Source organism: Carlito syrichta, unplaced genomic scaffold (assembly GCF_000164805.1).
Source record: "Carlito syrichta isolate Samal-C Ts95f unplaced genomic scaffold, Tarsius_syrichta-2.0.1 Scaffold154501, whole genome shotgun sequence".
Taxonomy (NCBI): domain Eukaryota; kingdom Metazoa; phylum Chordata; class Mammalia; order Primates; family Tarsiidae; genus Carlito; species Carlito syrichta.
Genome location: NW_007098597.1, coordinates 525,060 through 539,818, shown reverse-complemented (window position 1 = coordinate 539,818; position 14,759 = coordinate 525,060). Strand labels below are relative to the sequence as shown.

The 14,759-nt window shown below is 42.2% G+C and overlaps 1 protein-coding gene across 1 annotated transcript in view; it reads left to right on the top strand.

Moving 5' to 3' along the window:
• The window catches only part of FREM1 (FRAS1 related extracellular matrix 1), a 169,169-nt gene that overhangs the window by 47,934 nt on the left and 106,476 nt on the right, over positions 1-14,759 (top strand). The window contains exons 7-10 of the mRNA XM_008050952.2: positions 1,560-1,668; positions 5,579-5,710; positions 10,371-10,715; positions 11,420-11,562. Of these exons, the coding sequence (XP_008049143.1) occupies positions 1,560-1,668; positions 5,579-5,710; positions 10,371-10,715; positions 11,420-11,562 (729 nt within the window). The remainder of the gene's footprint in view (positions 1-1,559; positions 1,669-5,578; positions 5,711-10,370; positions 10,716-11,419; positions 11,563-14,759) is intronic.

Genomic DNA, 14,759 nt, shown 5'->3' with positions numbered 1-14,759 from the left:
AGTAGGTGGAAGCCCGGGGCCAAGGGCCCCACCTAATACGTATTGACCTAATTATCAGTGTGTGTATGTTTCCAAAAAAAAGATGTCACTTGCCCATGTAGTGTTTAATTTTGACTCTGTTACTTTGGCAGCCTTGAGTTGGTTTCTCTTGTTATTTATTCAGCATTTGCTGATGTATTACTATCTGATTATTTCTCTTAACCTCTCCAATGGGCTACACGTTTTTCAAAAGTAGGTCGTCTGCCTTGCTTTTCTGTGTTATATCTCATTCTTCTCTGTCGGGTGCAGTACACACGGAACACATAGGAGTGTGCAAAAGTTAACACATAGCCCCTACTTATTAGTATGGATTTTATGAGAGCAAATAAAATTTAGGTATTTAAAAATATGTCTATCTGGGCATGGTGGCTCAAACCTGTAATCCCAGCACTTTGGGAGGTGGAGGTGAGAGGATTCCTGAGCCCAGGGTTTTGAGACCAGTCTGAGCAGCACGGCAAGACCTCATCTCTACAATAAATCAAGAAATTAGCCGGGCGTGGTGGTACATGCCTGTAGTTCCAGCTACTTGGAAGGCTGAAGCGGAAGGATCATCTGAACCCAGCAGGTCAACTGTGGTGGCTATTAGCATGCCACTGCACTCCAGCCTGGGAGACAAAGTGAGACTCTGACTCAAAAAAATAAAAAATAAAAAAATGTCAAGTGGGATAGGTGCCTCTAGATCGGGGTTTCCTAATGGACATTTTGGACAGATAATTCTTTGTTGTGGGGCTGTCCCGTGTGTCGTAGGATGCTAGTATTCCCGGCTTCTACCTATTGGATGCCAGTAGCGTACTCCCACACACCCATTTGTGAAATCAAAAATGTCTTGTCCCCTAGGGGACAAGATCACCCACTGTTGAGAACCAGCGCTGGAGATCCTCCGTCCTTGAGAGAGATTTGAGGTGCCTACTGTTGGACTGAGATAGCCTGTGAGCAAACTCCGAGAGGCTTCTCCAGCATATTTGCTAATTTCAAATTAAATTCTTTTATGGAGATGAAAATTTAAAAATACAGATAGGCTGGGTGTGGTGGCTCAGCCTGTAATCCCAGCACTTTGGGAGGTTGAGGCAAGTGGATTACCTGAGCCCACAGGTTCGAGACCAGCCCAGGCAACTTGGCGAGACCTCGTCTCTACAATAAATGAAAAAAATAGCCAGGTGTGTTAGCACACCTGTAGTCCGGGCTACTGGGAAACCTGAGGTGGAAGGATTGTCAGAGCCCAGTAGGTCGATGCTGGGGTGGCCGTGAGTGTGCTTGCCACTGCACTCCAGTCTGGATGAAGGAGTGAGACTCCAACTCAAAAATAAAAAAAATTAATTAATTAATCATAAATAAACAGATAAATGAAGGAACAAGATCTAGAGCCAGAAAAAGTCAAATCAGATTGTCAAAGATGAGATCCAGGAGTGGCAGAAACTTGAATTCATGCCTGCCTCTGTCTGTGGGTACACTTCAGAATCAATGCTACTTTAAACGATAGCTTGCCAGCAAGTGAGTCCTATGCATCTGTTTGTTTGCAGGTGGAGCTGGAGGTGTACGACTTCTTCTTTGCAAAAAGTGCACCTATCACCGTCCACATCTCCATCAGAACAGCAGATACAAACGCCCCTCGAGTGTCTTGGAATACAGGTAAAGCTTGATTTAAGGCATCAAACAACATGGCTCTGGAAGGAATACAAGAAAGTAGATGGGTCAGGAAAGAAAGGTAGTTTTATTCCCATTTCACACATGAGGCACTTGAAACCCAGACAGATTAAAGGCAACTGATAGTTGTTTAGTTTTGCTTATTCCTAGTGGCAGACTGAGAAATTTAAATCCAGGATTTCTATGTCCTGATGCCAAGTTCTTTCTGCTGTAGGAGATAATCCGAAAGGACACTTTTCAACTGAATGAAGCAAAAAGTGACTTTCTGTGGTCAAGAGCTGTTGTTGGGTCGAGAGAGAGAAGTTCCCCAACTCCAATTGTTCACAGGGATTGGAGAAAGGCGTAGCCTTTGTAATATTATCTTTACTTAGGACTTCATAAAAACCAAAATACATAAAGAAGAGCTTCAGCTGCTTTAAAAAAAACAAAGGCTTTGTACTGCCTTCTAATTCTGAGTGAACTCATAATCTGATGTGTACATTTAGAGCAGATGTAAATGTGGAATGTAAATGAAGATTTTTCCTTCCTCACTGATCTCATCAATAGCATTAAAAACATTTATAAGCAGTGGTAGCAGGTATTAAGGAGAAAATATCTGTGTCTGATTTAAATCCTCAGGTGTCGTCTTCAATGAGTTGCCTGATGTGTATGTATGTGTGTGTTTGTACACACGTGTTAGTGTTTGTATGTATGTGAATTTCAGTTGCGATGGAGAACATTGGTCGAGCAGCCTTGATTTCTGGCTCTCTGTTTCACTATGCCTCTGTTAAAGGGATAATGAAAGAAAAGAAGGAATTGGTAACCTAAAGTTTAACAATAATCACATATTGCATAGAGTATTGCTTGAGTGTAGAGATGGAATAATCTATGTGTTCTATAACACCTAGGTTTGTTCAGGGAGCCCCAAATCTGATTTTGGCTGCTTTGGACATCAAAATCCTTTCTAAAATAAGTATTCACTTCTTATGAACCTTATCTGTGCTATTTTGAAAATTTGGAGAACACATTAAATCAAATTAAAATCATTCATTATCTCACCATGAAGATAAAACAAATGTTAATATTTTTCTATGTATATATTGCTAGTCTTCTTGGTTGCCTCTCTGCTGCGCCCCATCCTGCCCTGTCCTGTATTGTCTTGTGCACTCCTGGCTTCAAAACCCTTAGTACCAGCTAGAGATTCTTTATATGTACTTCTCCTTCCTTCCTCCTTTCTCATTTTCCCCTTTCTTTCTTTCTTCCTTCCCTCCCTTCCTACATTCTTTCCTTCCTTTCTCTCTCTTTTTTTCTTTCACATATTGTGTGTCTTAGCCAATTTCCTTAGAAAACAAACCCCAAGGCATGTCATATGTACTAACCCTACACTGAAAGCAAGAGTAAAGAGAGCGGTAGATATAAAGGTGGTATGACGGAGCTGCTCCTAGCTTTTTTTTTTTTTTTTTTGAGTTGGAGTCTCACTCTGTCGCCCAGACTGGAGTGCAGTGGCCGCTTCCGGCCACCACAGCCTCGCCTACTGGGCTCCGGCGCCTCAGCCTTCCGAGTAGCCAGAATTACAGGCATGCACTACCACGCCCGGCTGATTTTTTAATTTATTGTAGAGATGAGGTCTCGCTGCCCAGGCAGGTCTCGAACCCGCGGGCTCAGGCAATCCACTCACCTCAGCCTCCCAAAGGCGCGGGATTACAGGCTGAGCCACCGAGCCCAGCTGGTCCCAGCTTTTCAAAAAGATAAAAGCAGATGGCTTCCTAGCTCTGATGTCTCCAGGGAGCAGGTGGAACCACTGTCTGAGAAGAGTTGGAGGTTGGGTTGGGGAAAGAGTGAGCAATCTATGACTGCTCTAAAGGGTCAGAGTGTGCCTCACTGAATGTTAAGTCCCCACGCATCCAGGTTATGTTACCTGGACTCTCTTTGTAGCCACTGCACCAGCTCCCTGGGTCCCACAGTGCAGGGCCGGACCACAGTCAGGAGGGAGGTCCTGTCACCACCGGCCACGTCAGGAGATGAGGCAAAATGGTGGCAGGAGAGCTGTACGATTTTGGAGATTGTGGGACCCTCATGGAGCTGCCCCAGCCAGCAAGTGGGAGCGTGACCAAGGCCCAGGGAGGCAGGTAAAGCTGGCAGATTTGAGAGGAAGCATAAACGAGGCCTATCAGCAGCCTGTCTTTAAACTTGGTCAGCTTGCTTCTTGAAGAAGTTCTGCTCTTCTCAAAGGGTCCTTGGTCTTAAACCAGGAGACCCGTTGGAGGTCCAAACTTCACTGGCACACAGCCTGCTTGTGTAACGAACTAATCCTGGCTGGTGCCTCCCCATATCTATAATAAGATAAAATAAAATATTTTTAAAAGCTCTGCTCCCTTTCAAGACCCTTTGCCGTCTGTTGGCTCTCTGCTCTTTCAGGGACGGGAATGTTTGATGACTCTACCGTTCTCATCGCCAGCCTGAGCATTTAGTCTAGAATCTATAGTCTTCTTGTTTTGACCAGTAAGCAAATCTTTCTCCACAGATTTCCTCCAGCATGCCGGTCCAAGGAGAAGGTTTTATTTTAATTCCTTTAGTTACACAAGTCCCTCCCTTAGTAGAATCTACACTAAAATACAACCCTCATTGGAAAGTGTCAGGTGCTTCATGTCTGATACCATTAAACACCCCTGACACAGTGGTTTCGTATTTGTGAATTTCACCACCTCTAACCTGAGGGATCCCCAGGTGTTCATAAATTACAATACATGTAAAAGCCCTTCTGACTCTTTTGGCGACTTAAAAGGTCTGAATGTAACCTTTGAAAAATTCCCTGTGGACATTAAAAAAATTTTTTTTTATTTTAGAAAAAGTATTTTATATTTATCTTTATGTTCACCATTTCTGGAACTCTTTGTTTATGTAGATCCAAGCTTTTGTTTGATATCATATTTCTCCCTCAATAACTTTCTTAAACATTTCTTCTCATGAAGATGTTCTGGCAATAAATCAGTCTAGCTATTAAACTTTCAAAGTAAACAAAACAAAACAAAAAAAATTATTTTAAAGATGGGGGTACAATTCAGGGTTAGGTATACAAATGGTCACTGTACAGGTAAAGTTTGGGCCTCACTTTGGTCCCCACTTCACCTGGTTTGAGTTCAGGTACGCTTATTGATGAAGTGTGCCCCCCCATTTCCTGGCAGTTTCCTGCTACTGCCAATTCCTTTCTTGTAGTATTATGATAATTGTTCAAGGTCTGCTTATGAGTGAGAACCTGTGGTACTCAGTTCTTTATTTCTGTGATAGATCACTCAGTATTATAGACTTTAAGTCCATCCAAGTTGCTGTGAAGTTCATAATTTTGTTCTTCTTTATGGCTGCATAATATTCCATTGCATATATGTACCACATTTTTAAATCCAGTTCACTTTTTATAGGTAACACGGTTGGTTCTATGCTTTTGCTATTGTGAATCATGCTGCAATAAACATGCATGTGCAAGTATTTTTTCATAGTGTGATCTGAGTTTCTCCGGATATATTCCCAGAAGGGGGATTGCTGGGTTGTACAAAGGGTTGATTTTTTGATTTTTTAGGAATTACCACACTGTTTTCCACAGACATTGTCCTTGTGGACTTTTTAAAACTAGAGACTACTATGAATATAACATTTATTCTTTTCTTTAGTATGTATTTGCTGAAACTATCATGCTTCTAAAGGACATATCACAAGGAACCAGTTGTAATATTGGAGCTAATAGTACTAAAAATAAAAAAAGACTAAAAAATAAAAACTATGTTTCCATTTCCTGAAAAGCTTTCGACATAGAAATTTCAGATAATATCATGAGTAGTAACTCATCAGTCTTTTCTTTAAGCAAGTGTGTTGGCGTGTCCTAGAACTTTCTAACACACTTTTCTACTTTCTTTTGTAGGTCTGAGTCTCCTGGAGGGGCAATCTCGGGCCATCACCTGGGAGCACTTTCAGGTTGTTGACAATGATGACATTGGTGCTGTCCGTTTAGTTACTGTTGGTGGCCTGCAGCATGGACGGCTTACATTAAGAGGTGAATAGAATGAACCACTTTTGTAAACTGGAAAAGAACCCAAGAAGTATTCTTCATAAGCAAATCATACTTAACAGGATAGATGTAGCATCTCTTGGGCCCCATTTCTTTTCTTTCTGTTTTTTTTTGAGTTGCCCAGGCTGGAGTGCAGTGGCACGCTTACGGCCACCACAGCCTCGACCTGTTAGGCTCAGGGGATCCTTCTGCCTCAGCCTACCAAGTAGCTGGAATTATAGGTGTGCGCCATCATGGCCGGCTTATTTTTTGATTTATTGTAGAGACGAGGTCTCACTAAGTTGCCCAGGCTGGTCTCAAACCCCTGAGCTTAGGCAATCCTCTCACCTCGGTTTCCCAAAGTGTTGGGATTGCAGGCTTGAGTCACTGCACCCGGCCATCTTGGGCCCCATTTCTACATGAAATTGTCCTATCCAGAAAATCTGGAGATCTTGAAACCATCAACTTTTGGGTTAGGATATTCAGATCAATGTCCAACCGTGCATAAACAGAACCTTATGCTTGGCTCAATATTTAAATCTCAGTTTTGCTTTCTAGTTACCATGCAGGGCTCCTTATAAATAAATAAATAAATAAATAAATATATTTCTTGAGTTGGGGGTCTCACTCTGTTCCCAGGCTGGAGTACAATGACACAGTCATGGTTCACCACAACCTCAACCTCCTGGGCTTAGGTGGTTCTTCTGCTTCAGCCCTCTGAGTATCTGGGATGACAGGTGCGCACCATCGTACCTGATTAATTTTTTGATTTTTTTTTCTTTGTAGAGACAAAGTCTCACTATGTTGCCCACACTGGTCTCGAACTCCAGGGCTCAAGCAATACTCCTGCCTCACTCTCCCAAAGTATTGGGATTACAGGCATGAGCCACTGTGCCTGGCCTTAAATATACTTCTCTTTTTTTTTTTGAGTTGGAGTCTCACTCTGTCGCCCAGACTGGAGTGCAGTGGCCGCTCCCGGCCACCGCAGCCTCGACCTGCTGGGCTCCGGCGATCCTTCCGCCTCGGCCTTCCGAGTAGCTGGAACTTCAGGCGCGCGCTACCACACCCAGCTAATTTTTTTGATTTATTGTAGAGATGGGGGGGGGGTCTCACCAAGTTGCCCAGGCAGTTCTCGAACCTGCGGGCTCAGCAATCCACTCATCTCAGTCTCCCAAGGCGCGGGATTACAGGCTGAGCCGCTGAGCCTGGCTAAATATACTTCTTAACTGGTACTTTTTTCCCAGTTGGGAGACAAAATATGTCTCTCTAATTTCTCTGCTTCAGAGAAATATCCCCTGGCACAGTGGCTCTATATTTGCAAATTTAACTACTTTATATTTTCCATCCTGAGGGCTACCTATGTGCTCTGCTTCAGAGAAATATATCGACAAACAGAAAAACTTCTTTTAAAATATATTCTAGTGGCCGGACACGGTGGCTCAAGCCTGTAATCCCAGCACTTTGGGAGGCCGAGGTGAAGGGGTTGCCTGAGCCCACGGGTTCGAGACCAGCCTGGGCAACTTGGCCAGACCTCATCTCTACAATAAATCAAAAAATTAGCCGGGTGTGGTAGCGTGTGCTTGTAATTCGGACTACTTGGAAGGCTGAGGCAGAAGGATTGCTGGAGCCCAGTGGGTCAACGCTGGGGTGGCCGTGAGTGTGCCATTGCACTCCAGCCTGGGTCATGGAGTGAGACTCAGACTAAAAAATATATATATTTTAGCAATAATGATGTTATTATGTTACTAATAGTAATTGTCATGGTTTAAAAAACCACATTATAAAGAATGATTGTTAACAAGGTAATCATCCTAATAATAATAATATTTATACTTTATGATAAAATAATCCATTTCTTAATAATGAGCTCAGAGGATTTAATTGTTATCTTTTTTTGTTTGTCTAGCTGCAAAGCAGAAAGAGAACTCTCATCATTATTTGTGATTGGAGAATTCTGAAATCAAAGATATAATTATAAATTCTTGATACATTTTCCTGCCTTTTCCCAGGATAGTGAGAGACCAGTTTAAACCTGGGTTTGTTAGTTAGTGTGGGTGATCAGTTGCAGGTAAGAGAAACCCAAGTACAAAGGCTTAAAAATCAGAGTTATTTTTTTCATGTCGCTGAGTCTGGAAGAGATGGAAGGAACTATGAAAGAAGTCATACTCTCCAAGTCTGCTCTGTTTAACAAGTTTTCCCAGGAGCCCAATACAACAATGTCTACTCATATCTCCTAACCAAACTGTTCCATACGTCTCCTTGGTGCAGTGGAGTCTGGGAACCTGAGTGTTTGTAAGTGGTCATATTGCTATGCCCAAAATAATTAAGATTCTGGTAGTGAGGAAGAAGCATGAAGTGACTCTTGGGCAGGTAAGTGTTTAATCACTTATTCTCTGAAGGTCTTTAACACAGCCCTATGGTGTGAGGAGAGGAATGGGGTGCACCTGCCACCAAAAATTGTAACAGTCTATGCCGAAAATGAGGCAATGTTTGCTAAGACTATAGAAGTGAAATGGGAAGTGGACAACCGTAATGCAATGGTGTTCTGGACTCAGAGGGGGGTAGAATGTAGTACTAACACTTATTAAGCATTTACTTTGTACCAGATACTGTACACAGCCTTTTACATACTTTATCTCACGTCAACTTTATAAAATTAGAGACTATTATTATTTCCATTTTGCAAATGGGTAATCTGAGATTTAGAGAAATTGACTTGTCTGAGGTTATATACCTAGAAAGTGTCAGAACTGGGATTTGGATCCGGCCAGTTTGATATTAGAGCTCTAGCTCTTGGTCTTTTTTTTTTTTCTTTTTCTGCTTTTTTAGAAAGCAGGATTTATTGAGAGGACAGAAAAGCTCCCACAGCAGGAGGAGACCCAAAGGGATTGCCCGGCTCTTGATCTTTAAGATAGTACTTGCCAAACTTTAGCATGTAATAAACACTCCTGGAGGGCTGAATAAAGCCCATTGTTTGGTCCTATCTCCAGAATAGCCAATGCAGCAGGTCCAGGGTGGGGCCTGAGAACTTGCACTTCTAACAACTTTCCAGATGATACTGATGCTGCTGGTCTGAGACCACTCCTCTGAGAACTACTGCCCCGGACAGGCGCGGTGGCTCAAGCCTGTAATCCCAGCACTTTGGGAGGCCGAGGCGAGAGGATTCCCTGAGTCCAAGGGTTTGAGACCAGCCTGATCAACATGGTGAGACCTCGTCTCTACAATAAATCAAAAATTTAGCTGGGCATGGTGGCGCGTGCCTATAGTTCCAGCTACTTGGAAGGCTGAGACGGAAGGATTGCCTGAGCTCAGCAGGTCGAGGCTGCGGTGGCCGTGAGCGTGCCACTGCACTTTAGCCTGGACAACAGAGTGAGACTCTGACTCCAAAAATAAAATAAAATAAAGTGCCAGGCGCAGTGGTTCAACCTGTAATCCTAACACTTTGGGGGGCTGAGGCGAGAAGATTGCCTGAGCCCACAAGTTTGAGACCGGCCTGGGCAACTTGGCGAGACCTCATCTCTACAATAAATCAAAAATTTAGCCGGGTGTGATAGCATGCACCTGTAGTTCCAGCTACTTGGAAGGCTGAAGCGGAAGGATCGCCTGAGCCCAGCAGGCAGAGGCCTCGGTGGCCATGAGCATGCCTCTGCACCCCAGCCTGGGTGACAGAGTGAGACTCCGACTCAAAAAAGCAAACCAAAACAAAACAAAAAAACTGCTGCTCATAGAACTGCATGTAGAGGATAACAAAGAGTTGAAGAATAACTGACATTGACTGGAGGCTTACTATTGTTTAAGAGATGTCATTGTTGCTGTGGAATATGCTGTAGGTATTTGTATGAGTTAGAGTTTTCCCAAGAAACAAGTCCAATACAATGCACACGGAAAGATGCAAGAGGAGAACTATTATGGGAATTGACTAATGTAGTTATGGAAGCCAAGAAGGTCCATGATATGCTGCTGGAGAACCAGTGAAGACTTGGGAGTAACCAGGCCTAGTCCAAAGGTCTGAGAACCAGAGGAATGGTGGGGTGACTCCCAGTCAAAGGCTAAAGGCTTGAGAGATGGCTGGAGGAGAGGAGGCGGGAGAGTGGCAGACAGAGGGCAGGATGTGGGTGGCTGGTTTAAGTCTCAGAGTCTGAAGACCCTAGAGCCGGGCACTCTGGTATCGGAGGGCAGAAGATGGAAGTCCCAGTTCCAGAAAGAGAGAATTTGCCTTTCCTCTGCCTTTTTGATCTCGTCAAGGACTCAGTGGATTGGATGATACCCACATGTTAGTGAGGGCGGTCTTGACTCCATTTACTGATTCGAACACTAATCTCTTCCAGAAATACCCTCCTCAGAGAATCACCCAGAAATGTGTTACTAGTTATCTGGGCATTCCTTAGCCCAAACTGGCAGATACATGTAATCACCGCGGTGTTATTATCCCTGTTTTATCGACAAGTCTTATAAATCAAATATCTTGTCCAAGTCTGCACAGCTATTAGGTGTTAGAGCCAGTATTCAAAACCAGATTGGTGGTATCCCAGAACCACTAAACAACCTGTTGTCTTTCCAGGCGAGGAAAGTCCGGGCTGCACCCTCTCCTGTAGTGATGCTTTCCCTACAGCTGCTGCCTCTGTGTGCTCTTGTTCAACCTGCTCTATCTCTGCTCTCCCATCAGGGGGGAAAGGATTTCTCTTCACCGTGGCTGATCTCCAAGCTGGAGTTGTCCGCTATCACCATGATGACAGTGACTCTACCAAAGACTTCGTGGTCTTCAGGATATTCGATGGCCATCACAGCATCCGTCACAAGTTTCCCATCAACATCTTGCCCAAAGATGACAGTCCCCCGTTCCTCATAACCAACGTTGCCATTGAACTGGAAGAGGGGCAGACCATCCTGATCCAGGGTTCTGTGCTGAGAGCTTCGGACATGGACTCCAGCGATGACTACATCTTCTTCAATATCACAAAACCCCCACAGGCCGGAGAGATCATGAAGAAGCCAGGGCCAGGACTGATAGGTGAGTTCTGAGCAGTTAAGATCGTCTGAATGGAATTCATTCTTCCCCAGGGAACGTTCTGTGCACTGTACCTTTTGAATTTGCTGAAATTGTGTCAGAATTTGTGCTAAGGTGGACATCAAGTCTGTGAAGTAAGATGCTATTATTATTCCCATTTTATAGACAGGAAACCTGAGACTTAAGGAAGTTAAGTTGATCTATCCAAGGTTATTCTTCTAGAAAATTCCAGGGCTGACCCTCAAGGTAACTATTATACTATGAAAAATTAAATCTGCCAAGCAAGGTGATAGAACAAACAAGTCTGAAGAGAGATATTTGATCTATTTTAGATTTTTGATAAAGTTATTCCATGAATAGCGTGCTTGTGCATTTTGGTAGAATCATTTCACTACTACTTCTTAAAGTAAGTAGACCAGGAGTTTGACAAAATGGTCATCAAGGTGAGTAGTTAGTGTTACTTTGTATATTTGAAATAAGACTAAATTTCTTGAAAATATTTTTTAAAGCTAATTTTTCTACATATTAAAACAACTTTAGTTTTCTGCTTTATTATTTATAATCTTTGATAAAAAACATTTAATGCATTTTCCTTGGGTGTATGCAGCATATTAGGCAGAGAAGACTTTTGGAGATAAGTTCAATATTTTATACCCCAACACCTGGTAGACTCTGCAAAACTATGTGGTGTATTTTGGACCCAATAGGCTATCCTGTCCCTGGCTTCCTTCAAAGAGATCTGTTTAATGGGATCATTTACTATCGACACTTTGGTGGAGAAATCTTTGAAGATTCTTTTGAATTTGTCCTGGGGGACAGCCATGAACCTCCAAATCTCTCAGTGCCACAGGTAAGAGACCATTTCTGAACACTTTCTTGAAGTCTTGTGCATAGATATCAATTCTGGGATATGTGGTTAGAAACTATGTGAAAACAGGTTTCAAGGTTCAGAGTTTGAGAAACAATGGATTAAGCAAAATTACACAGATTTCTTTGTTACCGACATTAGTTTTTCTTTTTGTTTTTTTTGAGTTGGAGTCTCACTCTGTCACCCAGACTCCCAGCACAGCCTTGACTTGCTGGGCTCCGGAGATCCTTCCGCCTCAGCCTTCCAAGTAGCTGGAACTACAGGCGTGCGCTACCACATCCGGCTAATTTTTGATTTATTGTAGAGATGAGAGTTCACCAAGTTGCCCAGGCGGGTCTCAAACCCGTGGGTTCAGGCAATCCACTCACCTCAGCCTCCCAAAGCGCCGGGATTACAGACTGAGCCACCGAGCCTGGCTGATATTAGCTTTTCTAAAGAGTTTTGTAAATTTCTATTTATTCACTGCTTCAGCGTCACTTAACTTGTGGGATCTTTTTTTTTTTTTTTTTTATAGAAAACCTCACAAAATTTGCTTATCTCCTGACACTCCAGGAAAAACTTATTTTATATAATGCTTAAATTATGAACTCTAGAGTTAGACTGCCTGAATTTCCCTCTTGGTCTTGATGTTGACTAACTAGTCAATCTGTGTTTTAGTTTTCTTACCTGAAAAACAGGTAATAATAGAGCCTTACTTCAGAGATACTGTGAGGCTGTACATATAAAGTACTGAGAACTTTTTGGTACACGGTAAACACTCAATAAATAAATTAGCTATTATTTATTGTTATCTTTGAAAATCTAAGGATTTTACTACTGCTAGAGGATATCTTTTAAAAGTTTAGGATGCAGAGATAGGTTTGAGCCAATACTGCTGTATAGAAATTATAGAAAGTGGAGTCAGTGTAGTGTCTGGACAACTGCAATCGGGTAGATTCCTTGAAAGGATAGAGTGGTTGGTGGGAGAAGTGAAAACAAAGGACAGCCAAAATTAACCAATGCCCTACCATGTGCTGTACTTTTGGCTAGGAATTTTAACCTATTGTCTTAAGATGGCATATATATGAATCCAAACAAATCTCGAACCTGTTCTAGAATGACTTCTTAAGGCACGTGTCCTATTTGTTATATGTTTTCTCATCGTGTTGCAGTCACTTACATTAGTCAATGCATAGATGATTGAGCTCTTCATCTGTTTGCTAAGAGAAATATAACTGAAAGGGATGATCAGGAAAAATGATGTCAGAGAGTGCAGAAACGGAAGGAAGCAGGTGATCCTTGTTAAGAGGAAACAGAGAATGAATGAGAAAACTCAATTCATTTGGGTTTTTTTTTCACTCACAGCTCAACTCTTTTTCAAATAACTGCCCCCCTCTTTTCATCAATATATTATATGTCATTTTTGCATTAAATTTTTGCTCGAGACCTTAGTTGCTTTGATAACTCAAACTAGTAACTATTAATAGGGTTTATTTCTAAATCTACTGTGTATCTACGTATTCAAAGTGAGTGATGTTTATGACTAGAATACATTTCACTTTTAGCCAACTATTTACCTTTTTAAAAGTGGAAATTTCAGCACTTCTTTTTTCCTCTTTTGTTGTTAGGTATTTTATAAATCATGTTTTTTGTACACACACATATAGATGTCAGGCCTCTCTATAATGAAAAAAATTATTAAAACAGAATAATTATCTACAGATTAAACTCTATAGAATCCAGTTATACATTTATTCCTTATGAAGGATGGGTTGCTAAGGAAGTTGGTCACATTTTTGTCTGCTTTAATTTTGATTTATGCCGAAAGAAAGAGAGAGAGAGAGAGAAAGAGAGAGAGAGAGAGACAGACAGAAAGAGAGAGAGAGAGAAAGAGATCTGCAAATTTGCTGGATCTTCATTACTGTGTATGTTTTCGCCCCTAAATATTTCTACAACTCAGACTTGTGTGCTTACCTCTATACCTGACATCTTAACATTATATCATGCCAGAAATTTAAACCCATCATGACCAAAATACATTTAGTATGTGTCCCTAAAATGTGCACAAAACCATTGTAGCTGGAATCTCTGACGTCATCCCTGACTTTTTTTCTCTGTTTTCTCTCTGCATGATCAGTCGGCAAGTCTTATTCGGTTTACTCTATGGGTTTCTCTCGTCCACTTGTCTCTACCTCCCCTACTTCACTGCTGTTGCTTTAGTTCCAACCTTCATCTTTTCTGGACTAGGTTATTCTCAGAATCTCTCACCTGGCCTTTTAAAAATAGAAGTGATTAACCACATCCTTACAGCTGAGAACCATTAAAACTCATGGATACTGAGATGAGAGGATTGCCTGAGCCTGCGGGTTTGAGACCAGCCCGAGCAACTTGGTGAGACCTTGTCTCTACAATGAATCAAAAATTAGCTGAGTGTGGTGGTGTGCACCTGCAGTTCTGGCTACTCGGAAGGCTGAGGCCGAAGGATTGCTGGAGCCCAGGAGGTTGACGCTGGGGTGGCCGTGAGCATGCTACTGAACTCTAGCCTGGACGATGAAGTGAGACTCCATCTCAAAAAACAAACAAACAAACAAACAAACAAAAAAACAACAAAAAAAACCCAACCAAAACCCCAAAAAACAAACAAAAAACAAACCATGAATACACTAGCAGTGTGCTTAGTAGAATTCATCCAACATCTGTTTTTTCCCCGTTCTCCCTCTTACGATTGGTGGTAGATCTAGCTTAGTTCCTCTCCAGTCTGTGGACTTGCTCTCAGCTATAATACCACCTGCTCTGAGTCCTCTGATGACCCCATTTCACAAACCCCCAGGCTAGCTCAGCTTGTTCTTTTATAGGCTCAGGTATCTTTTTACACATTTCTTTGTTGCTGAACTTCCTATAAAGGGAGGCTGCTATTTGTTTTATTGGGTCAGCTCTGAGCTCACTGATGGCAGGAACACTGAATTATTCATCTCCTATTTTCAGATCTTGGCACCTGATTCAGTGTAGAACCTCAGGAACTATTTGTTGGTCCCTAAAGAATTCTGGTTCTTTCAGTTTTTCTTGAAACTAGGAGGAAATAAGGAGACCCAGATATTTGGTAGGGACTACGGAGGGAGTGAGATGGAGTGGTAATAGGTGTAAAGCAGAGTTCTGCAGAGTTCTTAAGAATCAGTGTGTACTTATCAATGAAGTAAGTA